Below are 27,930 nucleotides of genomic sequence, written 5' to 3'. Positions count from 1 at the left end.
GCAGAGAGGAGTCAAGGTCGATCTGCCTGCCTGTGCTGAAGAAGGCGAAGCACCCTTTGAGCGAGATGCGCTGTCCATGCACCGCGGAGGGGGTCGACACACGGACCAGGAGGCCTCCGCGGAGACGACTGTTCTTTGGTTTCCCTGATCTACACCAGCGAACTGTCGAGAGAACCAGACTCTTCACCGAATTTCCCCCACACAGTGAAGCATTTGCTGGACACACAGGTCTCTTCACAGGCTCCGTCGTTGGGCATCTCGATACACCTCTCTCGAGCTGTGCGTCTCCCCGTCTCTCTCTCTCCCTCCCTGCCTCTCCTTTTGCGCCCCTTTCTGTGTCGCTCCTTGACTTTCTCCACTTCTTCCGAACTCCATCTCTTTCTCTGGTTCTCTGACTCTATCTCTTTCTCTGGTTCTCTGACTCTATCTCTTTCTCTGGTTCTCTGACTCTATCTCTTTCTCTGGTTCTCTGACTCTCTCTCTTTCTCTGGTTCTCTGACTCTCTCTCTTTCTCTGGTTCTCTGTCTCTATCTCTGATTCTCTCTCTCTGGTGCTCTGTCTCTGAAAGTCTGCTTCGCTCGCTGTGCAGATCTCGCTGGCTGCCTAGGTCTGGTCCTTTGCGCGCCTCTCTCTTCTGGTGCTTTACTCCCCTCTGCAGTCTCTCCTCCCCCCTTCGCTGACGTCCGTTGTGCCTCTCCACGTTTGCCGCTCTCCTCTCACCGGCTCTTCGAGTGAAGTCGAAGGACCGCGGCTCAACGAGCGAAAAAAGTCTCGATAGGCGCCCAACTCCCGACTCTCTCTAGACAAATCGCCTCCACAGCGGCAGCAAAGACGACACTGTACAGATGGATAGATCATACACACATCGTATATTAATAAGCACATACATATATAAATATATGTATGTGAGCAAAGATATATAGGTGCATTCACATGCACAGTTTTTGACAGGGAGAGAGAGCTCGTCGGAAACGATACACATACGCGTAGAGAGGAGTAGACCGAAATCACTGGAGACAGTTATGAACAGATACAACAGAGGAACAAGGGGGAGCGCGAAGTCCTTGAGTGTTCATCGTTCCTGAAGCGTTTCTCTCGACTTCAGTGCAGAATACGAATGAGTTTCTCCCAAGGCTCTAGACTTCCCCAGCGCTTCTCTCTCAGGCTCTGCAGCTGCGCAGCCAGCGCCAGTCGCCAGTCTCGCTCGGTGTCGCATTTCTCTCTCTCTTCTTCTTCAGACGTCTCGCCTGCTGTGCGCCGCTTCCGCGAGTTCTGGCCGGCAAGCTGCTTCGCCTCCAGCGCATGCAGTTGAACAATGGGCGCGGAGAAGTACGCATGCGTCACGGCGCGGCAGAGCAGCGAGGCGTCGCCGCGCGAGCGCAAGTGGCTGAGCAGCGACGCTCCTGTCCGCAGGAAGTCCGCTCTGACACAGCAGCAAGAGCCGCAGAGACTCGCGTCGAGAGGGAGGACGGAGGCAAAGAAAGAACTGTCCACGAGACACAGACAGAAACACAGAGGGGAGGGACGAAAGGGAAAAAAGACGAGAACGAGAGAAAAAAAAGAAGGCGATAACGAGAGAAAAAGAAGAAAGCGAGATCGCAAGAAGGAAAGGCAAAAACCGACTGAGGGTCATCCAGAGCGAGAGCAGGGGGAACAGCAAGGCAAACAGACAAGAGAGCGAGGACAGTCAGAACCAGTACACGAACCTAAGACTGTGGCTTACCTGTGCATGTCTCTCGCAATCGCAAACAGAGTTCCTCTCGGAAGCATCATGCAGTCTTCTTTCACTTGTTGTTTCATGAATTCTGTGTCAAGAATACACCGTCCTCTCTTTCTGTTGCTTTCACGCAGTCCAATAACGAGACGATCTTCTTCTCCGGTGCCCGCCCAGGTGTACATACACCTCGGCAAAGCCTCGCAGAGTTCCGGGCGCTCGTCTAAATCGCTGCAGAGAACGCTTCGCTCTTGAAGAAGTCTCTCGTCTTCGCTGTCTCCTCCGTCCGCGCTGTCTTTCTCTGTTTTGTGCTCAGTGGCGGCCTTCGCATGAAATGTTTCTGCCGCAAAATCGGAGGACGCAGAGAGGCATGATTCCTCTTTCTTTCCTCCTGCCTCCTCGCTTCCCTCGCGCCTTGCAAACGTTCCGGGATCTTCTCTGCTTCTCGGTCTCTCCCCCTCACCGTCCTCCCCGCGCCAAGGCAAAGAGGTAGAAGAGGGAGAAGAGGGAGAGGAAGAAGAAGAGGGAGAAGAGGGAGAGGAAGAAGAAGAGGGAGAAGAGGGAGAGGAAGAAGAAGAGGGAGAAGAAGAGGGAGAAGAAGAGGGAGAGGGAGACGAAGAGGAAGAAGAGGAAGAAGAAGAGGGAGAAGAAAAAGTCGATGCGATAGGAAGAGAATCAGACGAACCCGACGGAGAACTCGAAGGCGAAGGCGGAGTTGGGGGAAGAGAGATATCAGCAGCGCGTTGTGTCTCCTCGTCTGCTGAAGTGGATGAAGAGGCGCCGCGAGGAAGGAGGCGCGAAGCGTCTGCGGCGAGAAGAAGCGACACAAGAAGAACGACAAACAGGTTGCAGTGAGACCGGCGAACGTGGACGGGAGTGCGAGATGCAGGAGACAGACGAGGGAGAGGACATACAGGGGAATCAGAGTGTCTCTTCGAGGCCGGAGACGGAGAAGAAGGAAACGCAGAAGAAAAAAAGGAAGGAAAAGAGGAGGCAAGAACTTCGGGGCAAGAGAGAGGGGAAGAGTCCCGTCTGTGTGTTTGACGTCTCTCCATCGCTAGAGAAGCGCGGGAGCTCAAAATGAATTTTTGTGGAGGCGGAGACACGAACGACACCAAAGAGTTAAAAGGGACTGTTCCGTTTCTTCGGAGACGCCGGAAGATGCGGCCTGCCGAGGAACCGTGACGGGCGCGTCCTTCGCTCTCGCCCCGCGTTGTTTCTTCCCCTTCTCTCCGCTTCTTCGTGCGAAGAGAAGGCGACAAAAGAAGGAAAAGAGAATTCTCGAGAGAAAGAAGACTCCTTTGTCTCTCTCTCTCTCTTGTCTCGCGCAGACACTGGGAGCGGCCGCGCCTGTGAAACGCCGGTGCTTGCGCACAGCCGGGAGAGGAAAGTCGAGGAAAACAAAGAGACAGGAAAAGACGAAAAAAGGCGACGCCCCAGGAGGCAAAGGGGAAAAGCGAGACCGAGGCTTCGAGCCAGGACGAAACAGACAGACGAAGACAGAGTGAGAAAACGAGACGCGACAGGGTCGACGCACACATACCACGCGCGTTCGGCTGCATGCAGCAGTTTGAGCGCATGCGCGTAGTGTAAACGCTTTCTTCCTTTTCAGAAAAAGTCTTCCCCTTTCCTTGAGCAACGAAGAGGCAGAGCTTCTTCTCATCTCTCTCCTAGGCACTGCAGTTTTCCTTCTTCCCCAACGGCTGCATCTCCAGGGGACGAGAGTGGAGAAGAAGAAGGCGACGCTCTTGGGAGGTCGACCCGGCGAGCTGCACACAGGCAGGTTCTGCGTAGGCCGAGGTCTGTGTCGCGATCCGCTTTTTTCCGGTGTCTCTCCAAAAACATATCTCCTCTTCTTCTTTTTGAAGAGGCGCTAACGCTGTCATGTGCTCGCGGAACTCTCCACCACCGGCAGGTCCGTTCGCCGTCTCTGCTTTCTGCATGCTCGCATTCCGCCGTCTAGGTCGACTATCCGCTACTCTCCTCTCTCTCTTCTTCTCTCTCTTCTTCTCTCTCTTCTTCTCTCTCTTCCTCCTCCTCTGTCTCAGTGTCTGCACCCCCCTCCCTTCTCGGGCATCTTCTTTTCTCTCCTCTCTCGCTTGCTCCGCCTGCTCTTCTCTCTCATGTTCTTCTTCTCGCGCTTCTTCTGTCTCGGCTTTTATGTCTCCGTTGCTGTTGCACTTTCTGTCGCTGCATTTCTCTCCATCGCCTGTGGCCTCCCCTGGGGCTGGTTTTCGTCGCACCCGTCACCGCAGGAGAAACTTCTTTGTTCTCCCTGATTTCGAGATGAAGAGCGAAGGCGCCTCGTCTCCGAAGACGCAGAGAGGCTCTCGCACCACAGCCAAAGTCCCGCGAGGAAATTCGAGTGACAACGCGGAGGATGACAGAGTTGGAGAAGGAAAAATTAAGGAGGAAGAGACGGCGACCGAGGACACACAAAGGTTGAAACGGCGACGGAAAAATCACTCTGCTCTGTTTCTTCCTCATTCTGGTCACCCGGCTCGTCTCTCATCTCGTAATTCCCTCTCAACTCGAGCGTCGTCTTCATCTCCTTCTCTCTCCCCTTTCTCCTCTTCTCTTTCTCCTGCTCCTTCTACCTCTTCTCGCTCTCCTTCCTCTTCTCCGTCTCCTCCCTCCCCTCTTCCTTCTTCTGTTCCATCTTCTCCAACCGCCTCTTCTGCTTCCTCAAAAGTTTTTTTGCCTCTCTCTCGGCTGCGCGAAGCGAACTGGCGAGACCTGTGCGTCCCCGCTGAGGAGCTGAGGCCTGAGCACTGCCTCACGACAGGTAGGATTTCTCGATTTCTGTTGACAGTTTTTCCTGCGCTTGCACCTCGACAGTCGGCTTGGCCTGTGCCGCTGCGCGACTTCCACCGCGAGATTCCATGATTTCTCACGCGCTTCCTTGGGGTGTTTTCATCAGGATGTGTATCGCTCGCTAGTTACATATTTACCAGCAAACTGTATAACTTTGAGTAAATGCCTCGCGCCTCTTCACAGTCGCGCTCTCGCGTTGAAAAGAGAGACGACGCGAGACAGGGACGCGCCCATTCGCGTTTTGTGTCCGCTGTGCAAACAGATGCGTTGCGCGACTGCACGCGCGGTTCTTCTCTGTTCTCCATGACTGCTCGGAAATGCGTTTTTCCTCAGGGCAAACGTTTCAATTTGTGGACATCGGCCACAGTCCTGCCTTTCTCTGGGAGGGCCTTGTGGGCCGTCGAGTTTTTCAAATTATACAAACGCCCACAACGACTTTGTACAGGTTCGTTTTGCCGTCCTGGGTCTTTCTTGACCGTTGTCTGTGTCGCCCTTTCCTTCTCTTCCTCTCTTGCGCCTCCTTTTCCTTCACTCCGTTTTCCTTCTTCCTCTCTCTGTGTCTCTTCTTCTCTCTGCGGCTGTCGTCGCCGGCGTCCTTCCCTCAAGCGCGCAGCTTCGCGGTCTGAGGGGACTCTTGCGAGAGCCTCACAACGCAGTGGTAGTTCTGACACTCTTGGAATTCGGTTCGTTCAATTCACTCATCCTTCGGGTCCCGCAGTCTGCCCGAACGAACTTCCGCAAATCCTTTTCCGCTCCACGCTCCTCCACTGCCTTCTCCGCCTCCTGCCTTCAGGTGTATGTACAGCGAAGCGAAAGGCGAGAAGGGAAGGACGGCGAAAGGAAGTTCCGAGGAGAGAGAAGAGGAAGCAGAAGCCCAGGCGCTACGAGCTTTCTTCAATTTGGATGTGTCTCTCGCAGCTTTGAAGAGAGAGTAGGGCGGCAAAGACCCGTAGGGGGAAGAAGACAGAAAAATCGGGGAGCCAGCGTCAGTTCGAGAAGTTAGAACGATGTCGAGCTGAAAACCTTTCGCGGTGGGTGCACTGGCGCTTTGTTTTGAGTTCTCTGCTCGCCTCTGAGTCGGCGTTTTCGCTCTCTCTTTTTACTCGAGTGGTAACAGGAACCATGTTTCCATGTGACACTAAGAGGTCTGTCTTTCCGGCTTCTCCTCTTCGTGCTCCTCGTCTTGTGTCTCTTCTTTTCCGACTCTCTTTTTTCGAGAAGCGCTCCGCTGGACCGCTCAAGACTGCTGAAAAAGTTGTGCTGAATTCCGGCATCCTGCGACTCTGTCCCTGTGGGCTCTGGGGAATGCAAGACATCAAACGGGAGTCGTTTCCTGTCCGACACACTCCAATGCTGTACACACACCCCCACCCCAGTGAACGGCTAAACCGCGAGTAGAAAACCAGGGAGAATGAGGTCGATCGCTTTCAAACGCAGCAGCAACCGCACCTGTAGCTGAATGCGGAGTCCCGCATCGGCAGGTGTACGCGTGCCGTTTTGAAATTTCCGCGACGTTCTCTTCGTTTCTCGTGGTGTCGCGCATCGTCACTGAGGCGCTGCTCCTACCGTCACTGTTGCCGGTGCCTCAACTTGGTCGTCTTCTCTCGAGTTTCCTCAGTCCTGCCCTCTTCTCCCTCCCTCACCCGTCACTCGTGTTTTCAGGCTTCTTTGTCTCGGGACTTCCTCCAGCCTCGTCTCTCTGTTTCTGTTGTTTTTGTGTTGTCTTGTCCTCTGTTTTTACTCTTTGTAGAGCCATTGTCTCAGAACTCTGTCGCAAAGCTCTTCTTCTCAGTCGTTCTCTCGGACTCAGTCTCTCTCACGTCTCTGTTTTCTGTTGTTCCGCTTGTCTCTGTATCTTCCTTCGCACCTCTTGCTCCAGTCTTTTTCTCTGGCTTTTCTCTCGCTGCAGTCCCCGTTTTATTCGTTTTTCTGATGCGCAGGTGGGAGGCTCGCAGGCGGCGGCCCGGCGACCTTGCCGAGCGCGAGCAGGCAGCCGGGCAGATCGGTGGCCCGAAGGAAGGCGGGTGTTTGGGAGGCAACGCGCGAAGAAAATCACTCGAGGCAAGCAGAAGACCCGCGAGGCAAAGCGAAGAAAGTGCGGCAAGCGCCGGGCGCGTTCTCCAGCTGCCCGTGGTGGAGTGCTTCTTCTCTTTTCTCTGCTCCTCGAACAACAACATCCCTCGGTAAGAGTCTTGAAGAAGAATGGTTTGAAGTGGAGAAAAAATCAGGAAAAAAGCCGACTTTAGAGTGAAGAAGAACGCGTTTCACGACGACCTGCCGGCGGAGCAGACGCTCTCTGCTTGAAGAAAGAAAAAGAAGAACGCAAACGCTCCATCGAGATATGAGACAGCGAAAAGGCGTAAAGAGTCACACAGAGGACCCGAACGATAGACAGGAACAAAGATGGATGCAGACATTGATTTTCCTTCTCCAATAGAGAGAGGCATAAATACATGTCGAAAACGATCGATACAATGGCGCATATAATCACATCTCAATGTAATAAAGAGAGAGGTGGTGAAGGACTGGTACGAGGAGAGATGCGTCAAGACAGACATCAACAGGTCCATCTCAACAGATCTGCATGAACTCAAAATACAAGCATGCTGAGAAGCAATTCAGGAGGGAGCAAGAGGTAAACGGATGAGGGGGCAAATGCCAACGTGAGGCTGGTCGATCGGAACATCCCTACAAATCAACGCGCGTGACGCGAACAGACTAGTGAAGGTGCTTCTATGTTGCCCAAAAAGTCAAACAGATACATTTGGAAAGTCCGAAAGATCAGTCGCCATCTGTCTACCACAGAGGTGTACAGACAGGATTTAGACCTGTCGCATTCACAGCCGTGAGAGACAAAGAAAAGCAATCTGGTCTGCGAGGTGCATTCTGGTAGCTCTCTCTGGCCACCTGCGCCCCTCGAGGTTGTAAGTGCTCTTGCAAATGCGCATGCGCGTTAGGAGTTCTTTTTAAAGTCGCGTTACCCTCTCCTCTCGTACTTTCCGACTCGCCGAATTTCCTATCTTCTCTGGCTCTCTCTCTCGTGCTTTGCCCTCTCTTGTTCTCTTTCGTTCTGCATCTCCTCCTCCTCTGCGTGGTGTCAAAGCAGAGAACTCTCTTTCGCTGTGTCTGGCCTTCTCTCCAGAATTATGCAAATGGTCCGTGCGTTGCGGAACGCGTACGGAGACTTTCTCGTCCGAGGCGCCGAGGCCGCGGCAGAAAAGAGACAAATGCAGGCGGAGCCTGACCGCAAGCCAGCAGGGCGAGGAGGGGAACGCGGACACAAGCCAGCAGAATACAACGGAGAAGAGACGCGAGATGGAAGAGAAAGAGACCTGTCCACTGCTCCCTCTCCGAGCAACGTCCAGGACCTCTCGTCCTCTCTCGCTCTCTCTCCTTCCGTTGCTGCCTCTTGTCCTTCTGCGGCGTCGACTGACTCTTCCTCAGAGTGTCTCCTCGTTGACAGCCGAGACCTCCCCCTCCTGCTCGCTTCCAGTCCGCAGCTGACTTGGCACTCCTTCCCCTCTTCGTCCGCCCTCGCGCGCGCTCGAGAAGAAGACCTCAAAAAGCTCGGTGAGTGTGCGTCCACCCCAGCGCAAAGCAACTTCGTCTACATATGTGTATATATATACATATACATACATATTTATATATTTATATATATAGTTTCATGCATATATTTGTATGTGTGAACTATATATATATATATATATGTATATGTGTATACACATGTATGTGTATAGTGTTCACAATGAGACAAGACGGTCGAGGTACTCGCCACATGTCGAAAAATGAGGCAAATGAGAGCGCCATCTGGCTGGTCGCGGTTTCGCGAGATGCTCGTGCGATTAAAGCGGGTCAGCGCTCGGCAAGGAAGGGCAGGAGCTGCTCTGCGTCTCGCCGCGACGCAGATTGTCACTTCACTCGCTCAGGAAGAGGGATGCAAAGGAGAAGTCAAAAGCTGAAAAAAACGTCGGAAATTGTTTTCGCAGGCCTCGGTTACCGCGCGCGTCTTCTGCACTCCGCAGCGAAGGCCCTCGACGCCCGCGGAGGAGACGCGTTCCTCCTGTCTCTTCGGGAGGCTCGCAGACGACAAGGCCATCCTGACTCAAAAGAAGGAACAGTCGAAAAAGAAAGCGAAGAATCCGTTTTCCAAGTGGAAAAAGAAATTCGAGAGGCTTTGCTCCCCTTCGCGTAAGAAAACCGCCACGAACGAAGCCGCGATCAATCAGCTGCGGCTCTCTGGTGACTCTGCTTCGACACACGGCATAACGCGCATCCGCCGTAGATATTATTTTTACGTCTACACTAGTACATATAATGCATATATGTATATATATGTATATATATATATATATATGTATTTATTGATGTTTTTGTGTCCCCGTTGCACTACCCGTGTGTGCCCTTGTCGATTTGTTTTGTCTGTGCTGTCACTTTCATCAACCTTTTTTATTTGTTCGACGAGGCCTGCGCATCGTGTCCGTTTTTCTTCGCGGTCGCCAGCATCCTTCCTTGTTTACTTTGATGTTTTGCTTTGTTGCTTCCGCTTTTCACTCCCTCTGTTTCCCACTGTGCCTCAGAGGCATCGGCCGCAAAGTTGCAGACTGCGTGGCGCTCTACTCGCTGGGCTGCTGGGCCGCCTGGCCGGTGGACACTCACTTGCTTCAACACGCACAAAGTGACCTCGAGTTTCACGCGTTTCTTCGCCAGGCGTTGAAGGAGCAGCAGGAAGCGAAGAGAACAACGAGAGGAAATGCGAGATCAAACGCTGGTCCGACGCCCACGCAGCTCGACAGAAAACGCAGGGCCGCCAGGGAACAACTGGTGTCCTCTGCGTCTTCTTCCTGTCCTTCCCCTTCTTCCTCTTCTTCGTTGTTGTGTCCTGTTCCGCTGTCGCCTGCAGCGGTTCGGCGCTTCTGTCGCTCTGCTGCTGGAGAAAAGTTTTCGAATTTGTCGGAGGGACTCTACAGCGCCGTGCAGAGTTTTTACCAGCGTCGCTTCGGCGTCTTCGCTGGCTGGGCGCAGAGCTATGTGTTCACCGAAGCTCTCCGCAGAAGAGAAGCGCGCTTGCAGCCGCAAAACAACAGATGAATGCACCAACAGGGACCACTGTGAAGACTCATGTTCTAAGCGGGAGAGATGGGCTGAGACGCGAGTCTCCTCACCACCAGCGAACTGTGAGAGTTCGAAGAAAATCAGATGAAACAACTGCGACAACACTCGTCTCTCCCGTTTCGTGCTTGTGTCTTTTGCCGGGCGACGCCCCGGCAGCCTCGACGACAGCTGGCCAGGTGATGCTGGTCGCGAGAGAAAGGAAGGTTTCCGAAGCCTGTGAGCACGGTGCTAAAACAACAGCTCTCTTCTGTGGCTAATGGCTGATCGCTTCCCATATCAGCGGTTTTTTCTTCCGTTGTTGCATCCCCTGTGCCACAGAGATGCGTCCTCTGTTTTTGGGGCTTCTCGAGTGTGTCGCAGACAGGCGTGTTCTGTTCTTGTCTCCTTTTCAACTGATCACAGGGTTTGTGTGTTTTTTCTTAGCTTTTGGCTGAAACTCCCCAACAGTGCGGGCAGGTGACAGCCTCCGCGACGAAGTAACTGTCAAAAGTGCAAAGAGTTGTCCATAAACCTTTGAAAAACTTCTTCAACTCGGCTCCTGTGGTGCACCGCCACGAAACAAACAGCCTCTCCTCGTCCACTCTTCCTCAGTCTCTATGTTCCGGACTTCTGTCCTCTTGCCTCTTGTTTAGTCGACCTGTTTGAGTGTGTTACCAAAAGGTCCTCATTAGAGATCTTCCACCAACTTGCGCACTGGCCGGCGGCTACGAACTTTATGAATGCTGCTCGGCGCTCGGATGTGTGTGCTGAGAGGCAACTGCCTCGAATACAGTGTGTCGTTCACAGGCTCGCAGAAATGCTCAACGGAATTCTTTTTTCGCAGCATGTTTGAACATACCATATGCCGACGCGGTGCAATGAACTGACGATGATGCCTCGAAGCAACTGAGAGACTCCCAACTCCGAAATTCTCGGGTGTTTTACACGCACTGCGAATGGCCAGCTGTGTGTGAATTCTAAAGCTCCCTCGGGAGGGTGTGTGATTTTGAGAACTTCATGTGTCTCGTAGCCACCCCCCGTTTGTTCGACGCAGCGCTGCCGTGGAGCGGGGAGAAGAGACACATGCGAAGGCGCTTGCCTTCACACACACACACACACACACGTTTACTCTCTCTGTTTTTCACGAGCACGAAGCGCACTGCACGTTTGTCTTTCACCCACACAGGGAGGTTTCCACGGACACGAAAAAAAGAGGGAGATGGAGACCAGGCACACTCGAAATCGCACGAACAGAGGAGAGACCATGTCATCCCGCCGGGGACAGGACATGTCTGCGCTAAACATGAGAGAGTACGCTGAGGCTGCAAGCAACTCACGAACTGTCAGAAAAGCGAAACAAGAGTTCTCCGTTTGCTCTGTTGTCTCTCAACCGCTGCGCTTGCAAAGAGAAAACGGGGCGCGAGGTCGCGTTCTCTTGTTGCGGGCGCATGCACTGGAGAAAGCAGCGACACAGCAGGGGCGCGACAGCAGCACAACGCACGCCGTTCCGCATCTGCTGCGCCTTCTGGCAGAGAAAAGAGAATCCGTCTGAGACACATCGGGCTCCCCACGCGAAGTGGAGATCGCCTGCCGTGTCAAGAACGTGCTAACGAAATGTTTGCACCTGAACACTTGGTAGTCACACACGCGTTCTGGGGCAACCGGCGACGAAACCGGACCGCAGAAAACCCAGAAGACGCCTGTCCGGAAGAAAAGAGACAGGCCACGATCGCACACGAAAAGCTCCGTTCCACCGCTGTGGGTCTACCGTCGAAGAAAGGACATGTGCACCGTTTTGTGGCAAGCGATTTCATCCGCAGCCGCTGCTGCTCGCCACGAGAAAGAGGCACTTTGTTGGCTGTCACTGGCCACTCTGTCTTGGTCTCGGGTGTATGTACACCCCGAGTTCTGGCCGTTTCGGGTGTCCGTACACCCGAAGCAAAAAGTCTCGATTGCGTCTGGCGCCCCCCCCTCTCCTTGGTGGAGCACGGTTCAGTCACGATGTTTGACGCGAAGAGTTTCACAAATCGAGGCAAGAGGAAGCAGGCGAGGAAACCACTCGTCTGTTTTTCGCGTCTGCTACGACGCGCAATTTTGTTTTCCTCGTATGTCGGGTTCGACTGCGTCGATTCGTCAGCCCGTCTCTCGAAGAGAAGGACCCTGGGGCGCGGGAACCGACCTCGAGAGGCACTGCACCACGTTCCACCACTGTCTGCACTCTCTGAAGTCGCCCGGGAAACCAGGTCGAAAGACGGGACTTCAGCCTCGCAGTCCCCGCACCTCAAGGCACAAAAATATGGAACACCACGCAAAAACGCGTGTCTACACAGGCACACACGAAACGACGCCTCTGTACACATTGACCGCAGCGCCGGACCACGGCGGTACCGGCGAGCTGCGAGGCAACCCAGGGAAAGTATTGTTGGAGTACAGCGCCGCGAAAAATAGAGGATGCGGGAAGCGAAGGACGGAACAGGCACTGTCGCTCACGTCTCGCACAAACTCTCTAAGAGCGAACCGTGCCGGGTCAAAATCCGTCGCAACTTCTTCGGGGGTGGTCCTCGCCGTCTTCAAGACACAGAGGTTGCATTTTTGCACGCGACTTTTTCTTAGTCGATAAACGTCACGAGAGAAACTCACGTTTCCGACTCACACGAGAAGCGGGAGATGAGCTAGACACCACACAAAAAAACACAGAAAGAAGTGACACACCTTCGAAGAAGCGACGTGCAGTCTTCTCCGCCGCACACACTCGCACCGCTATTTCCAGCCGAACTGTTTCTCGCGTGTCTCACGCGGCAGACACGCACCGAGAGAGACAGAAACAACCACGGACAGGCGGGGGTCGTTCTCCACGCCCGTCTGCCGTCGCCTTCTCACTAGATTTGCTCTCGCTCTTCTTTCCTTCTTGGTCTCCAAAAGTCAGTAAACTACATGGGGCGCTCCATCGCGCGCAGTCCTAACACAGCGCTGCGTCGAGTGCTCGAAAAGAGTAATATGCTTTCGTCAGATGCCTTGCATCCTTCTCCATTGGCGCAGGGAGGAAAAACAGAACAAAACAAAAAATGGGGAGAGCGCCTTCCGACGGGAAGGCTCTTCATTGAACCATTTTTGCACGCAAAGACGAACTCAAAAGCCCCCTACCTCGGTCCCCGATAACGAGAGGCCGAGAGAAATATTGTGAGCAGAAAATGCAGAAAACACTGGATGCTCTGCACTTCATATATCAAAAACAGGCACACACGACACACGGACAGTCATGAAACCGCGAAACAGACGAAAATGAGTGGACGCACGAAACGCAGTCGGCTTTTCCATGAACGCGTCGCACATCCACACACATACACAGGACGTAATACTAACGCGGACAGCAGGCGGAACTGAGGAAGCGGGAGGTGAGGCTAGAATCAGGGTGCGTCGACTTGGCGCACTGGAGGCATGCATGCACAGGAACGAATTTCACAACGTATCGCAGGTCCCCGAAAATGCATAAAAGTCTAAAAAAAGAACCCATTGGAGATCGTAGGTCTTTCCGAGGTAGAAAACCCGCCAGCGACCCCAAAAAGGAGGCGTGCCTTGTCCAGATGGGTCTCTCAGACTCGCGGCAGCACCACCTTGCAGGTTGCATGCGAGCGGACGTGACGCGAGACTGAGCCGCAGAGCACTTGCCGCAGAGAGGTGTGCCCATGTGAACCGACCACGAGCGCGTCTGCTTGCAAGTCGCTCGCGCACTGGCAGAGGAGATTCCCCACAGACGTCTTGTTCACCCTCGCTGCAGAAAAACAGAAAACACGGCTTGACTTTGTCAAACCTGCTGGCGAGGCATCCGTGCCACGATTTACCAATATCGTGAAAAAAACTCGCAAGTCCTCAGCTAAAGATACACATTTTTTCCAGTTAGGGCGCTGTGGGGGTGACATGAGGCCTTTCTATGCATCAGCCGGAGCCGTAAGAGAGGAATCGAAGAATCCCTTCTCCGCCTAAGAGCAAGTTCACCACCGCATGCACCACCTATACGCATGCGCTTGCACGACGCTTAGACTGTCTGCACGCTTATCTACTTCCGTCTCGTTGGTTTCTACACAGACACACCTAGAAAACGTTTCCTCGACAGGCGCTGCGTCAGTGACCCTAAATCGACATCATTGGCTGAAACTGAAACGCGGGTGTCCATACACACGCTACTCCCCACACAGCCACTCATTCACCCTCCCCCGGACTACCACGACGCCTTCAAAGCCCACGATGTCGCTTGTGGCGTCTGAGCGCAAGGTTCCTTTGCGTTTCTTTTCTTCCACGTTTCGCCCTTCAGCTCCACCTTTCTTTTCGACGTCTCTTTCCCCTTCCCCTCCCCTCTCCTCCTCTGTTTGGCGCAGCCACCGCTTCTTTGTTCACTTACAGAGAGGGACGATGAGGGGGTACACGCGGCAGTCGGAGAGGAGGGCTGCGGCGAGGTGTTTGAGGCGTCCGCTGAGTTTGCTCACCATCCCGATGTTGTAACTGGAAGCGTCCACGAAGGAGTTGAGGATCATGCCTGGGACTTTGAGGTACTTCGGGTCTTCTGCACGCTCCCAGGCCGTGACGAGGACGACGACGTCTCCAGACTTCAACACGTTGTTCCTGATCCACTTCAGGACAGTTCGGTCGCGCTGCCGATGGCCCTCGACAGAGACCACCACGATCTGTCTCTCCTCGCACGAGACGCCTCCCGCGTTCACGCCGCCTCCGCACCAGCAGTCGCCGAGTCCCGGAGAGGACAGCGCCCGGCCGAAGGGGATCACGAAACCTGCGGAGAGTGGAGAACCTCCACACGGCGCAGAGGCTGGACTCTTCAACTCGTGCGTCGGCGTCTGCTCGGAAGTCGACGGAAGCTCGTCGTCGCCGGGCCGAGACGCCTGCGACGCACAGCACTTCTCCGACTGCAGAAAGAAGCGTACAAGCAGGGAAAGGAGTCGAAGAAAGAGAATGACGCAGAGAGGAAGAACGAGGTACCAGCAAAAGACGGGAGGCAATTGAGGCCGCAGCACAGGAGGGAAGGAACACGGGCGAGAGGGCTACGTTTCAAGGTCCCACTCACGATACAGAAGAAAAAAAAGAGCAGGAAATCAAGGACACAGAAAGAGAGAGATACCACATCCCGAGTGCAAACGTCGGGACAGCAACACCTACTAAGGTACAGGAAACGTTTTCTGGCGGAACTTCAGTGAACAGGACGCGTTTTGAAAAGAAGAGGGGGAAGCGTGTGCCGCCGGTCACAAAAAAAGGAGGGAGGAGAAAACAGAGGACAGCGTCTCTCCGGAAGAATCTGTGAGGAAAGCAGCGCCCCCGAAAGAAGACAAAAAACGCGAGCGAGGAAGTCAGAGTGGAGAGTCGCGGCGGAAGAAGAACGCAAATACAGGAACATCGTTCCGAAGGCGCAAGGCTTGTTTGAATTGTCGATTCTTCTCTCGACCCACACGGACGCACACTGAGAGACTAAACACAGCGCTTGAAGACTCGGCCAAGTTCCTTAAACCTGCGAGGTTTCAATGCGAAGATTCAGAGTTCGCGAACATTCGAGGCGTAGCAGATCGAGTGAATCGCCACGCACACAGGCAGAATCTCAACAAGCCACTAACAGTGCATCTTCCCGACCTTCACACCCCAGCGTTTCCGACACCTGGCCGTTCGCTATTTCCACGGCACAGAACGCGGATGATGTCCCTTCGAGAGCAGTTTGACGCTTCAAGGCAACATTCTCCTGCGTTTCTGGAACGTGCAGGACATTCCTTCCTTCATGCGTCTTTGCAAGAGCGAGACTCCCTTTTCCTTTCTGTGACAGCTGACTTACATCTGAACTGCTTCGGTCGAGGAGTTCCTCCTCAGTGCCGCGCGGCTCGATGCCGTTTCGGTTGTACAGGCAGGGGAAGTCGTTTTCGATGAGTTTGCGGACGCCCCAGATGAGGAGTTCGACATTCTGTCCAGAAGTGCAGGTGACCGACTCCTGGAAGAAGGAGGAGAATCGTCGCTGGAGCACCGCGCTCTGAGTGCCTCCGCAGAACGCGCATTGATTCGGCCCAGCGCTTTGATTGCCTTCCCCCCAACCCCACTCGGACTTGGCGTAGCTGACCTCGCGACTCCTGACGTCCTGGGCGTATGGGCCGCATGCGCAGCGCCTGTCTCTGCGGCCGCTGTCTCCCGAGGCAGAACTCTCCTGCTGCGCGCCGTTCTGCGCCCTGGCCGAGGGCGGCGGCAGGAGGAAGTCGGCGGGGACGACGCGCGGCGTCAAGAGCGAACGGGCGGGTGAGCGCGAGGCGAGGGGCCTCGGCGAGCAGCTCAGCACAGGCGAGGCGCAGAGGGGACACGGCGACGGCCAGGAGCCATTGCAGACGGAAGAGCTGGCGAACCCGTCGATGGGGACGATGGACGCTGGTGCGGGACCTGGATACATCGCGAGGTGAGACGAGGTGCAGGCGGGCTGAAGACAACGGGGCCAAACGGCACGCAGAAGAAGCGGGAGAAAAGGCTAGGCTCTTGGCAGAGGACGGTTGGTTGAAACACGCAGAGCATGTACACTGAACGGAACGCACGGGGCACAGAAAACGCGAGGGGCAGGGCGCACGGAGCTGAATTTTGGGGGACAAAAACGCACGCACGGTGTCAGGAAGACAACGGGACACACACACGAGACTCACGAAAGAAGCGAACCACGGACAACACACGGAGAAACACACAAACAATACAAAGAGACGCAAAAACGGCGCGCAGCTCGGTCGGCGCCGCAGTTCACGCGAAATAATAATTTCAAAGGGCTTGAGAACGCGTCTTTTCGACGAAAAAATCCGCAACCTGGTCCGTGAAAAGGCACCAGATTTTCAAAGTCCGGAAAGAGAGCGCATAAAAGTGTCTTTTTGGCCGAAAAACAAAAGTCAACGACCGGCCGCCGCCGGACCTGCAGGGTTTTCCGGTTCCCAGCCGTTCGACTGGCAGAAGCCGGCCGTTCGTCTTTGCGGAGAAGCGCGGCTCCTGTCGCAAAGTTTCTTTCTCTTCCGCGTGATCCCAGCGAATTGTTTGCCCACGGCGGCCACCTCTCGCAGAACATTGGTAAATGTTCCGAGTCCTCTGTTGCGGAGGGTCCAAAACGGGTTGAGGGGCTCTGTGTCAGGTATTGAGATTTCCTGCAGTCTCCACGTAGAAAAGCAGAGCTACAGATCCAGGGCTGCAGCATTTCCCGTTTCCACCCTTGTGTGCGGACGCTGCAAACTATGACTTGCGTCCGGATGGTGGGGTGACAGTCAGAACAGCGGAGAGGTCTCACGGGGTTTCCAGTTTTCGAGAGTGTGGCGTGGCAGTGGCGATTGGCTATTTGTCTTAGGGAGTGCTCAAGCTGTTCCTTGGCTGAAACTTGCTAGGTTAAGTCGAACCGAACAAGAGCTTGCGCCCTAAGTGCGGGTGGAAGGGCGGGAGGGTGAAACTGCAAGGAACTGGTAAACTCAACAGTGAAAATAGGCTGAGAACGCAATCATTACACGTTTACCAGTCCCGAGAAACAACCGTGTTTCGCAGTTGCTGCTTCTACCGCAAAGAACCACGAAAGTTGAAGCCGCCTTTTTGTGCGCCGGCTTATATACGGGCACTCAGCCGCTTGCGAGTCCTCAGGCGCTCAAAGTGTACACAAATCGGCCACCTTGTTGCCTTGCCCTCCTGAACGTGAACGGCTTCAAGCCGGGGTGACAAAGTATAGGATAGAAAAGGGGTTACTACTGGTAAGGTCGAACTCGATATTCGTACGGTGTCTGTCAATTTCTTGATCCGTGCTGGGGGGAGTATTCTTGAACATTCCGGTGCGTTTCTCTGCATGGAAAGTTGCAGAAATCTTGACCCTGTACAAAACTGGATTCTCGAAACAGCCCCGTGTCGACGGCTAGTTTCAAGAGGCTGCTCGAGCTCACGTCGCTTCTCGCACCGTCGTGATCGAAGTATGAGTTCCTTTTTCTCCGAGCACTGATCTCATAGAGTCACAACGGCGTATTCCCTCCCACTTTCGTGAGCGGTGTAATTGCTTCTCCGTACCCGTGATAAAATCGGGAAGCAGTGGACGCTCGCACACGCAACTGAACAGAGGCAAGTTTCCAACAGGCATCATCGCCGTCTCATGCAAATAAAATGTTCCTTCTGGAACTCGCTCGAGTGGTTGACGTCAACCAGGAGACCACAGCCAGTATAGATATCGCGCTTTAAGTTGCTTTATACTCATGTGCTGAGGACAGACGCCAAATGGCTACCGTGGGTTCAGTATCTGCTATGGTAGAACAGCCGACACAAAGGAATGTCTGGGGCAAATCAGGCTGGTCGTGATCGTGGCACTAGCCTGCAGTGTAGGTTGATGTGAGTTTTGTCATGAATTGAGTTCTGCAAAAAGTTGGAAGGCTGCGCCACTCGCACCGAGGCCCCCTTGCACCGCGCCTTTACACCCTACGGCCGGACTTTGGCGCCGAAGCCGACGCAGAACACCGAAACTCTGTGACCGCTGCTCTTTGAATTTGTTCGCGTGGCTCACGCCTGCAGAGAAGCAGTTTTGGTTTCGGCATTTCGCAGGGAAACCAGTACTAATCAAGAGAGACCTGTTGTGTTGGTGAGTGGACCAAAACACACTCTTTGCACGCAGCGCCGATACAAATGACGGACCCGAGACAGACGCGAGAAAAGAACGAAACGCCCTATACACGACGGCGATGTCGCCTTCCCTCTTCTCTAGAGCATTGCTTTTACAGAATCCGCAGGTCGAAAAAAAACTCAAAGTATCCGACTACCCCCACGTCCGCGGCAGCAAATCGCACCCCACCGGGAAACCCAGGCAGCAAACGTAAAGGGCCAAACGTGTACACAGTTTCGTCCAGACTGCCTTTCGGATCGCCTACGTCAGTTTTCTTTCCCCTCGTCTCCCCGCTAGCACTGCTCTCTCTCCTAATCCTCGTTCCCCGATTCTTTCTTCTCTGTGGTTTCCTCACTTGGGGAGTCGTATCCTCCTCCCCCCTGTGCCGCGGGGCCTTAGCTTCTTTTGAGACACCTGTCTTGTAGTCTGTGACCTGCATCTGGCAGCCAACGCATGCGGACGGCGCGGACAAAGCGCGTTCGTCCAATTCCTAATTTCAGTAAAACGTCACTTGTCTCCCCAGCTTCCCTGCGCCCCCCGGGGGGCCAGAGCTCGGCCGCAGCAGCTGCGCAGTTCCTGAGTGTCCCGCAGTATCTCCACCTTTGGCACTGACAGCATTGGCACTCTGCGAACCTGGGCCTTCCCTCGCTTCTCCCTGTGAGAGCGACACAAAAGAGGCCGGTTTATATACGGGTGCCTGCACTGCCTGAGCTCCTGGTGCAGTTTCTTGTAGGCGGGTCACTTCCGCCGCCTCGTGCGTTCCACGGTTCTCCTTCCCGTCGCCTGGGACTGCGAGTGAAGCAGCGGCTGCGACTCCGCTGTTTTGAGATGTCACTGCGAGGTGGTGCGCATACGAAAGCGGGGCCGGCCTAGCGACCCCGGAAGTCAACGCCTTCGGTGTATGGACCGCAGAAGCACCCGGCGGGAGGCGGGCAGCAGACACGACCGGCGAACTCGGAGCTCCTGAAGCCGGCCGAAGAAGCCCAAACCCAGAACACTGGGGGTGGACGGCACCCCCGAGTGCATTTCCTGGCAAGACCTGAGCAGCGCTCGAGAAAGAAGCTGTGACAGACGGAGAAACAACCCCCGGAGAGGGGAACACGGAGACGCCTGAAACGGACGACGCTGCAGCAACCGGTCGAGGAGCGGGTGCGTTCGCCGGGACTAACGGCAACCCCGGGAAGGCTTGATTTCCCTGAGGCGCCAAGATACCCCGGGGCATCGGCTGAATCGAGAGAGACATCGTGTGCATCAGTCGGGGGTCGGCAGCCACAGAGCGGGGCGGCGACGCAGCTGCGAAGAGACTCGGGGACGCCGACGCATTCAGTTCCGGCGGGAGCAGAGCGGCGCTGGGTCTTCCGTCGACCCGGCCAACCGGTTCCAGCGAGCGACGTCGCGTCTGCAGAGAGGTGGAAGCCTGCAGAGAGACAGAAGCCTGCGAAAGGGCGGAGGACCGCGAGGGGCTCAAGGCCAAGACAGCACTTCCCAGAGATGTGAGGACGCGGGAGCCCCAGGAGGCCTCAGTATCTGTTTGTTGCGTCTCCTTCACTTGCTTCTCCCCTGAGCTCTGACCGGTGGCGCCGTCCCCACCATCTCCCAAGGGCACGCGGCGCAGGCCCGTCTCAGTCGAGGGAGTCCTCGCAGCGCGGTCTCGGTTTGCCAGAGGCGAAGCCGCAGCCGGAGCGGCAGGCGCGTTAGGAAATCCCGCGCGATGCATGCGCTGTGGCGTGCTCCAGGGAGACGGCAGGGTCCGTGAGGTGTCTCCAGCGGTCGGCCGTCGGTTGGGGGACAACCGCCGCGGCGCGGCCTGAGCCATCTGCGGGTCTAGCGGCGGAACTCGGGGAAGAGGCGCGCCGAGCTCCGGCGCCCACAGTTGCTGAGGAGAGCTCTGGGTCGCGCCAGCGTATCGCATGCGTTTTCCATCCAAAAGCGAGACGTTTTTTCCAAGGCCCACGACTGGAAGTGCCGTCGGCACCCCAACCGCGCCGCCCAGTCGCTCCCGTCCCCCTGCAGGGATGTCCTGAAATCCGCATGGTGGAAAACTCTGGAGGCTCAGCCCCTGGACTCGAGGGTGCGCTCCCTGGTGTGCCTCCTGCCTCTTCTCGAGGTCCGTTGCGACTGCGAAAACACCAGATTCCCCTGCACGCAAGATTTCCTGCGAGGAAGACACCATGTTGGTGACTTGTCCGGAGTGTTTGGTCGCCTCTGTCAGCAGGTCCTCCCGCGAGGAAACGAGGCTGTTTGCGTAGTACAAGCGCGGCTCTGACGCATGCAGAGACACCCCAGGAGCGACGGAACAAGATCTGTGATTCGGGAAAACACCAGATGCGACCGAGCCCGACAGCAAGCAGCTCTGAGCGGCTCGAGACGGCGAAGATGAGAGCGACGCAGCGGCCTCGCGGTGGGTCTGCGTCTTGGGGGCGATGACTGAGAGGTTGGCGGGTGGAGCCGCCTTCACCGCGAGACTTCCGACAACCTTTGGCATTTGCGGAGGGTCGCCTCGCAAGCTCTTTTCTCCTTCCCTCGAGTCCTGATCTCTGCCTTCTCCTGGCTCTCCCGCTCCCACTCGTGTTTCCAGAGAAGTCCCACAAGCACTCATGCCGCTGCATTCTCCCCCCGCCGCCTGAGTCGGCCTTCTGTCTGACGCATCACGAGAAACTCCCGACTTAACAGAAACAACGTCGCTCTCTGGCGCAGTCGCTGCCCCAGAGAGAGAGCTGTGCGACGCCTGGAGTCTTTGCTCTCGGATTCCGGCTGCCTCCAAGTGCCTCTGCAGATCCTGCTGACGTCGCTGGAGCTGCTGCTGCTTCACTCTCTGTTCCTGGAGCACCTTCTTGAGTTCTTCTTCTTGCCTTCGCACCGCCATCAGACTCGCGAGCGCGCCAACCTCGTAGACGGTCGGGTTCGGCCCATCTGTCTCGTTTTCTCTTCTCACGCGGCTTTTTTCTGCCTCCAAACCGAAGACATCTCTTGCAGACGCAGAGGTAGCAGCGGGTGCGACTCCGCCGGTCGTCAGGCGGGCTTCGGGATGGCGACAAGTGTCTTGGGCGCCAGGCACGGATGCCTCCAGGTCTCTTGTCGCCCCTCGGCTGGGATTGAGTCTCTTTGCTCCACTGCCTTCGCTCACGGGCGCAGTCGATGAAACTGTTGCTGGACTCTGCGCGGCTGCAAACGCCTCTGCAGCGTAGGTGCCCCCCCGGTGTAAAACTTCCGCCACGGGTGGAGACGCAGCGTCAGTCGCTGTCTCTGGAAACAGGTTCTTCTTCCCTGGATGCGCGTTCGTCTCCTCAGTTGGAGGCCAGGAACGCACTGCATGCGACAAAGGCGCGTTGCCCTGCGAGAAATCGCTGCCTTGTCCTAGGGAAGGCACATGGAGGCTTGGACTCCCGCAGGGAAGTCCGGACGCCAGAGAGTCGGCGTCTGACGAGCCGCTCTGAGGCGCCACGGGAGAACTGCCAGGGAGACGCGACTCCACGGTCGGGCCTTGAGCAGCGAAATCCGCGTTCGGCTGAAGCGCGGGAGTCGCTGCAGGCTGGTGAGCCTCTCCGGCGGAGAGAGTTTTCGAGGTGCTGGAACTCAAGGCGCGAACGCGAACGCTTTCTGGCATCGCCCACAGTTGCTTCCTGCACTGCACCCATTGCTGTTTCTGTTCTCTCCGGAACGAAGAGCTGCGAACTCTCCCACCTCCCTCGGCTCCCAAGCTTGAAGCCTTCGCCGCAGAGCCGAGACTTCCTCCGAGGCGGCAGCCGCTGACCCCCGGCGCGGCGCATGCATCTCCAGGCTCCTGAGAAGTTCGGAAGGCGCTCGCGTCGCTCCGCTCTGCCTCCTCGCCCTGCTCGGTGTCTGTGCGCGTGTAGAGACACCCGAGAGACGTCAGGCCCCGGCCGCGAAGCCGCGAAGGACTCGACGCCTCGCCACCATCCAACGTCGCTTGGTGCGCCCGGGCGCCCCCGCGGGCCAGCTGCCAGGCCGAAGCCTCGAAGCTCTTCAGCGACTCGACGACGTCTGAGAGGGCAGCCGTCGACCTTGCCAGGGGGAGGCTCTCGGGGGCGGAGTCGAGGCAAACTGTCGGAGCGGATGGAGACTGAGGAGAGGCACGGGCTTCCAGCCTCGTAGCGTGGGGTACGAGATTGCCTTGCGCAGGCTGAGGAAAAAACAGCACCGATGAAGAAACTGCGGAGACTGAAGAAGGGTGCAATGGGGAAGGAAGGTTGTCTCTCACTCCGCTTGGATATCCAGGAGCTTGGAAAACGGGAAGAACAGACCCAAGAGTCCCTCCGGCAGAGCCAGCGACGGGGAGGCCAACAGAAGGTGCATGCGAAGTAGGCTCCAGCTGCGGAGACGGCCGGGAAACCCCAAAAGAAGAGTGGGGAAACGCGGAGCGAGAGATGTTCTCCCTTCCTAGAGGAGAGACACCCAGCGTTCGAGGGCGCGCCTCCACTCCGACCTCAGATCTGCCGGTCGAAAGCGTAACCTCTTCACTGCCAGAGGGTGAGAAGCTGCGAGTTCCCCCCTTCTCGCCCCCAACTGGCCCCACGCGCTCCCCTTCAGGCGACTGGAAAGCGACTGTGAGAAGTCCACGAGTGTCTGAGGCCGCCGAGAGAGGTCGCGCAGCGACCGAGTGAAACGCGGTAGTCTCAGGTGGCGTCGGGTGTGAGGCGAAACCCGCCACCTGAGTTCGCGCGTTTGTGCATCCGGCGTCGGTCGGAATTGGAGAAAAGAAAAACTCATTTGGAGAACTTGCACGCCAGCAGGGGCTCTCGTCAGTCGACGTCCACTGAGAAAGTGAAGAAGTCTCTGCGGCGGGGACACAATTAGTGGGCCTTGTCTCTATGCATCCCACAGGGGCCTTCCCCGGCGCCTCGCTCTGAACGCGCTCTTCCGCGCTTCTGGGGACGTCACTCTCCGCGCGGGCCGAAGATGGCGAGAAGACTGCCTGCTGGCTAAACGGAGTTTTCATCTCCGGCAAACAAGCGACTCCTCGAAGCTCGTCCGCTCTGACTATCTCGCCGTCCACATGCGCGCAAGGCGGCTGCACGGGTTGCCCTGCCCCTTTCTGCCTCACAGCGGAGGCGCGAGCAAAAGAAGAGGCGACAAAAGAAGAAGAAGAAGAGGCGAGAGAAGAAGAGGCCGGAGGAGATGAAGAGGCAGAACAGTATTCCTGATCCGTCACGGCGCTGGATCCGTTTCCCCCGTTGGAAAGAGACGGAGAGTGGTAGGAAGTGGGGGCAGGCGCGTTGTGGGGTGTGGAGGCAGGGAGCTCTGGGGCGGCGTGTCTCCTCGTGGGGAAGAAGGCGAGAGTCGAGAGACTAACGGGGCGCATGCGGAGGCTCCTCAGGCCGTCTGCATGCAGACGAAAATGGACAGTCACGCCGCAAACTGGCTCGCCACAGTCTTCCTCGACGCCCGTCGAAAAGGTGAGTTGCATGCAGCGCGCGATGAGGGTCAAGTGGTACTCTCGCTCGAGTTGCAGCGAGTCAAGAAGCAACGTCGCGGCCCGCGTCTTCTGCATGGGCGCCAGGAGGCCGGAAGGCGAGGCGGTCTTCGAAGAGGATACCTTCAGCGAGGCGGCTTCGAACTGTGCAGTGAGGTCGAGGACGCTCACTTGGACCTCGAGTTGCCGGCAGGTTCCTGCAGGCGCAGCAGCCACGAGGGCTCGCGGTTCGGGGCCAAATTTCCAGGAGAGAAAAACAGCGCCATCAGGCAGCAGCTGGCACTCCACGGTCATGGCCGAAGCGGGAGAGAAAGGAGAGCTCGACGCAGGCAAGGAAGCCGTCTCGTTCCTCGACTTGGAGGCCCCAGGAGCCCCCCCAGTCGTCGTGTCCCCGTGAGCCTCTTCCAGAAAAAGCCTCCCGATTTCCGCTTCTTCCTTTTTCCCCCTGGCTCCAAGCGCAGGAGGCCCCTCCCACGTGACAGACGCCGGCGCCAAAGCGTGCACCGCGCTGGGGGTTTCGGCCTGCTCTGCGGGAGGAACTGAGGCGGGTTCCCGGCCTTCTTCTCGAGGCTTCTCACGCTCGAACACGATTTTCGTTTTCTCCGGAGAGCTCGTTTCTAAGCCGTCTCCGTCTTCTCTGAGCTCGCTTGAAGCGGCGTAAAACCCTCCGTCTTCCTGACTTGACGGCTGCAAAGAAAGACCATTCGCATCCGACGGCTGTTCCTCCGCCTGAGACTCGGCGGGAGACGCAGCACCTTCGCACAGTGGCGACCGCTCCGACTCTTGACCCTCATCGTTTTCTTTGCTCGACTTCGTCTCTAAAACGCCCCCACCTCCCCGCGAACCTGCGTCTACACAGCTTGCGGTGCCCCTTTTGTGCAGTTCCTTCTTCATCTCCACTGCATCTTTGTCGGAGTCGGCCTTCGAGTCCTGTCTCTCTTTCTGCGGCCTCAGTTTCTCTCTTTGTGGCGCCTCTATTTGGGGGACGGTGTCGTTGCGCTGTTCCCCGAAAACGCGTGCACAGAGGTCGTCGAGACTGGACCCATCGATGAAACCCGAGCAGGCGTCTCCGTCTCTTTTCCCTTCAGCGCGGCTGTCTCCTTCGCCTGGCGCAGAGCCGTCTTTCTTCTGCGTCGAGTAGGCGTCCGCGGGAGCAGAGCAGGCCGCCGAGGGTAGGTACTGCGGGGCGAAGCGGCCGATGTCAAGCATTCCAAGGGCCTTCTCCACTTGCATGGCGAGGAGCCTGGCGTCGCAGAGTTGGCGGGCGCGTTGTCTTTCCTCGTGTGTCGAGAGAGGGACATCTGCGCCAGCGGGTTCCACCTCGAAGACTTCTGCTGGGCCTTCTTGAGTAGCCTTCTCGCTGTTCGCGCCTGCCTCACACCCGGGCTCCCCACGCACAGCCTCAGACTCACGGGGTGGGTCCACAGGCAAAGACACGCCAGGCGTCACCGCAAGAGACGCGCCAGATGAAGAGTAAGACGTGACAGTAGAGAGAGCTGGAGTCAGACCGGAAGCCAAACTTGGAACTGGAAAAGCTTGAGAAGGCCGAGGGACTTCCTCGATCGACAGGCTGCTCGCGTCGTCGAGCCACTGGGCTATCTGGGGACACAAACAGGACGCATGCAAGTGAGGCGAGGCTCCACAGGCGCGAAACGGAAAAATCTCGGTAACGGGGGGAAACCTCTTTCCCTTGACATTACTTTTCAACGTAAACCTTTTCCTTCCCTCTCGTGGTTCCTTCTGCATCGCTGCCCTCCCTTCCTCTTCCTTCTCCGTCTACCTTTCTGGCACCGCCGTGAAGCCGCAATCTGCAGGTCTCCCTGTCGCTCTCCACAGAGCCCTCCCGTCCGTGTCTCTTCCCCCTCACCTGTCTCTGGAGTCTCTCCTCCGTCTGCTTCCGCTGCAAGAGGGCCCGTACGCTGCTCCCGCCTTGTTGTCCGACGGCTCTCATGACCAGTTCGTCGGAGAAGGGGTCTTGACGACTCCTTTCTTCCTGCTTCTCTTCGCTTTCCAGCAAGGGCGACGCCTTTTCAGCCTCCTCCTTGTGGGCCTTCTTCTCCCCGGCTCCCGCCAGCCCAAGCCGCTGGCTGCTCGTTCTGTGCCACGCCTCCGTCGCGGCCTCGGTCATGGCGCGGGCGATTTCCTTGGCTGCTTCCGTGGGAGTTTTTCCCGCCAGCGAAGATGACGAGGCTGTCGTGAAAATGCTATCGGACGCCGCTCGCTCCGCACTGCTTAACAGCGCCTCTCCCTTTCTCTGTGTTGCCTGAAAAACGGGTTGTCCTTGCTCGCGGAGCCCGGCCGCTTGTCGTCTACTGAGACCATCTAGGACAGGTTCTCGCCGGATCCCGAACTGATGCTTCTGCGTCTCCTTCATCAGCGCGCTCGCAGAGGATCCAAAAGCCGCCGCTGCCGCAGCCGCCGCAGCGGCCGCTGCTGCAGCTGCTTCCGGAGTCTGCGTCCGGACGTGCTGGATAAAGTCGGAAATTTGGTGAATGCCGATACTGCGAGAGCGAAAGAAACCACAACGAAACGCAGAGTTCAAAAGCCGCAGTTTGCTGGGGTAAGTCCGTCTATAGCAGAAAACGAGAAGGAAGTTCTTTGCAACCGGGAACTGAAGCCGATATGCGACGAAAGAGGCGGCGGTGGTCTGGGCGAGACGGCTGAAAGTGTTGGAGTTAACCAGGGATTCGACAGGTGTTTCAACGGCTCTGTCTAGCGTAAAATACGGCATTAAAATAAATTCCATCCAGAGCCTGTGTCCTCATAGATCATGTGTTAGGATTGCATGCATGTTGCCCGAACCACACAAAAAAACAATTTTGCCCTTACTCCTTGAAGAAGTTCCCGACGACGCCGTCGTCGCGGTGCAGGCGCCTGGGAGCAGCGACAGACACGCAAAACCTTCCGACGTGGATGAAACAGAGATCTGAAAGAGCCTGAACTTCTTCCGCGTACACCCGAGCAGATCTTCTTTGCGCCACAGGACTAGAGGCCACTGGTGCGTTCCGTTCGCGAACCGTACACTGAGATGGCCAGCCGCAGAAAGACGCATGCAGACGCACTCAGAGACAAGGAGTTACGCCGCACAGATTCCTCGAAGACCCGGTTTCGCCCCAGTACTAATCGCGATGTGTGTCCACTTCTGAAGAGACGTTCTCTCTTCATTACCAAGAGAACGCTGACTACGATTCCAGCTGTGAGACACAGGCGACTCAGTGCTTCACGGTTCTTGTGCACCACACAAGAAAACACTAGAATTCGCTCGTTTGATGGACAGTTAGCCGGCGACCCTGGAGAGTCACACAAACTCCTGCACAGACTCGGTGTCTAAGAGACAACCGCTGGTGCCATCACTGGAGATTTTGGTTCGATGTGATTTTGACCCAGACACCGTGTGCACTGGCGAGTGCCGCCTGTGTCATGTTTCCGGACACAGCGGTGTTCCGCTATTGGTAGAAAACTCAACTGTTCCGAGGGCGAAGCTGACAGAAGCCTTACTCAAGAAGCAGTTCCGTTTGAGCAACTTCGCGTTCGAGGTCGGCCTTCTCTGCCCCAAGGCGAGCACCTTCGTCGCGAAGCTCGTCGAGGGAGCACTGTAAGTCTGAAGAGAAACGCCCACATGCAGCAGTGGTCGAGATGGCCGGTACGCGGAGAGAAACAAAGACCAAGTAAGGAGGGGATTCCTAGTGGACAAGGTGTCTCGAGACACATTATGTCCGATGCGGAGAATAGAGATGCATCTCTGTGTTCACACCTCATTCCCCGGTCACTCAGCTGCCCAAGTAGACACAGGGGAGAGTCGCTCGTACGGCGCGTCAGGATCGCCTCCAGCGTTGGCAGAAAAGATTCTCTGGACAGGTTCTCGCGTGCAGCAGTTGTGGGACTTCCGAAAAGAAGGCTAGACACGAAGCAAAAGAGAAAACGAGCACTGGCGCCGTACTTAGCTAACTCAGAGGCTCGGTCCCGCCACATCTGGAACAGAAAAGGCGACGCATACCTTTGCAGCTCCTCTGGAGTCGGCAGCATGTCTCAATTAAGTCGCTGCGGCCCATTGACCGCACTGTAGCCTCCCTCATTTTCTCCTTGTCTAGTCTTCACCGATCCATATGAACAAAAAGGCAACTGATGTACCGACTCGCAGAAAGGCTGCATACATGGCTGCAGTTGAACTGCACGCAAGTCGAAGGCCAGGATAACTCGCAGGTCAAAGAAGACATTTCAGGTCAGAAGTTGCTGGTC

The 27,930-nt window shown here is 56.4% G+C and overlaps 4 protein-coding genes across 4 annotated transcripts; 1 reads left to right on the top strand and 3 right to left on the bottom strand.

Annotated features, from left to right (window-relative positions):
• Positions 1 to 223: 223 nt before the first annotated feature.
• TGME49_294890 (hypothetical protein) lies at positions 224 to 8,162 on the bottom strand. Its single transcript, XM_018782250.1, has 3 exons — positions 7,525 to 8,162; positions 1,724 to 5,826; positions 224 to 1,423 (listed from the first exon to the last, which is right to left on the bottom strand). The coding sequence occupies exons 2-3, from the start codon at positions 3,292 to 3,294 to the stop codon at positions 1,102 to 1,104; spliced, it is 1,893 nt and encodes a 630-aa protein (XP_018638566.1). The 5' UTR covers positions 3,295 to 5,826; positions 7,525 to 8,162; the 3' UTR covers positions 224 to 1,101.
• TGME49_294880 (8-oxoguanine DNA glycosylase, N-terminal domain-containing protein) lies at positions 3,338 to 10,136 on the top strand. Its single transcript, XM_002370216.2, has 7 exons — positions 3,338 to 4,499; positions 4,862 to 4,973; positions 5,322 to 5,459; positions 6,469 to 6,711; positions 7,671 to 8,098; positions 8,518 to 8,719; positions 9,109 to 10,136. The coding sequence occupies exons 1-7, from the start codon at positions 3,599 to 3,601 to the stop codon at positions 9,617 to 9,619; spliced, it is 2,535 nt and encodes an 844-aa protein (XP_002370257.2). The 5' UTR covers positions 3,338 to 3,598; the 3' UTR covers positions 9,620 to 10,136.
• Positions 10,137 to 10,384: 248 nt separating this feature from the next.
• TGME49_294870 (universal stress family protein) lies at positions 10,385 to 16,532 on the bottom strand. Its single transcript, XM_002370215.2, has 3 exons — positions 15,453 to 16,532; positions 14,022 to 14,541; positions 10,385 to 13,394 (listed from the first exon to the last, which is right to left on the bottom strand). The coding sequence occupies exons 1-3, from the start codon at positions 16,050 to 16,052 to the stop codon at positions 13,216 to 13,218; spliced, it is 1,299 nt and encodes a 432-aa protein (XP_002370256.1). The 5' UTR covers positions 16,053 to 16,532; the 3' UTR covers positions 10,385 to 13,215.
• A 2,091-nt stretch (positions 16,533 to 18,623) lies between these two features.
• Positions 18,624 to 27,743, bottom strand: TGME49_294860 (hypothetical protein; the record flags this gene model as incomplete). Its single annotated transcript, XM_002370214.1, has 5 exons — positions 18,624 to 25,290; positions 25,559 to 26,192; positions 26,521 to 26,565; positions 27,190 to 27,292; positions 27,689 to 27,743. 5 exons carry the CDS (start codon positions 27,741 to 27,743, stop codon positions 18,754 to 18,756), a joined length of 7,374 nt encoding a protein of 2,457 aa, XP_002370255.1. The 3' UTR covers positions 18,624 to 18,753.
• Positions 27,744 to 27,930: the final 187 nt, after the last annotated feature.

The sequence above is a fragment of the Toxoplasma gondii genome, chromosome Ia (genome assembly GCF_000006565.2).
Source record: "Toxoplasma gondii ME49 chromosome Ia, whole genome shotgun sequence".
NCBI lineage: Eukaryota > Apicomplexa > Conoidasida > Eucoccidiorida > Sarcocystidae > Toxoplasma > Toxoplasma gondii.
The sequence above is the reverse complement of the archived record's forward strand: the minus strand, read 5'-3'. Positions and strand labels throughout refer to the sequence as shown.

Excerpts from the sequence above, each read along its gene's own strand:
- TGME49_294890 (XM_018782250.1), bottom strand. The coding sequence starts at position 3,294 with ATGCGCTCAAACTGCTGCATGCAGCCGAACGCGCGTGGTATGTGTGCG. Across the intron at positions 1,424-1,723 it reads ATTGCGAGAGACATGCACAG|AGCGGACTTCCTGCGGACAG; the intron begins GTAAGCCACAGT and ends CTGCTGTGTCAG.
- TGME49_294870 (XM_002370215.2), bottom strand. The coding sequence starts at position 16,052 with ATGTATCCAGGTCCCGCACCAGCGTCCATCGTCCCCATCGACGGGTTC. Across the intron at positions 14,542-15,452 it reads TCGACCGAAGCAGTTCAGAT|TCGGAGAAGTGCTGTGCGTC; the intron begins GTAAGTCAGCTG and ends TTCTTTCTGCAG. Across the intron at positions 13,395-14,021 it reads CCCCCTCATCGTCCCTCTCT|CGAGGGTGAACAAGACGTCT; the intron begins GTAAGTGAACAA and ends GTTTTTCTGCAG.
- TGME49_294880 (XM_002370216.2), top strand. The coding sequence starts at position 3,599 with ATGTGCTCGCGGAACTCTCCACCACCGGCAGGTCCGTTCGCCGTCTCT. Across the intron at positions 4,974-5,321 it reads CCCACAACGACTTTGTACAG|GTGTATGTACAGCGAAGCGA; the intron begins GTTCGTTTTGCC and ends TCCTGCCTTCAG. Across the intron at positions 6,712-7,670 it reads TCGAACAACAACATCCCTCG|AATTATGCAAATGGTCCGTG; the intron begins GTAAGAGTCTTG and ends CCTTCTCTCCAG.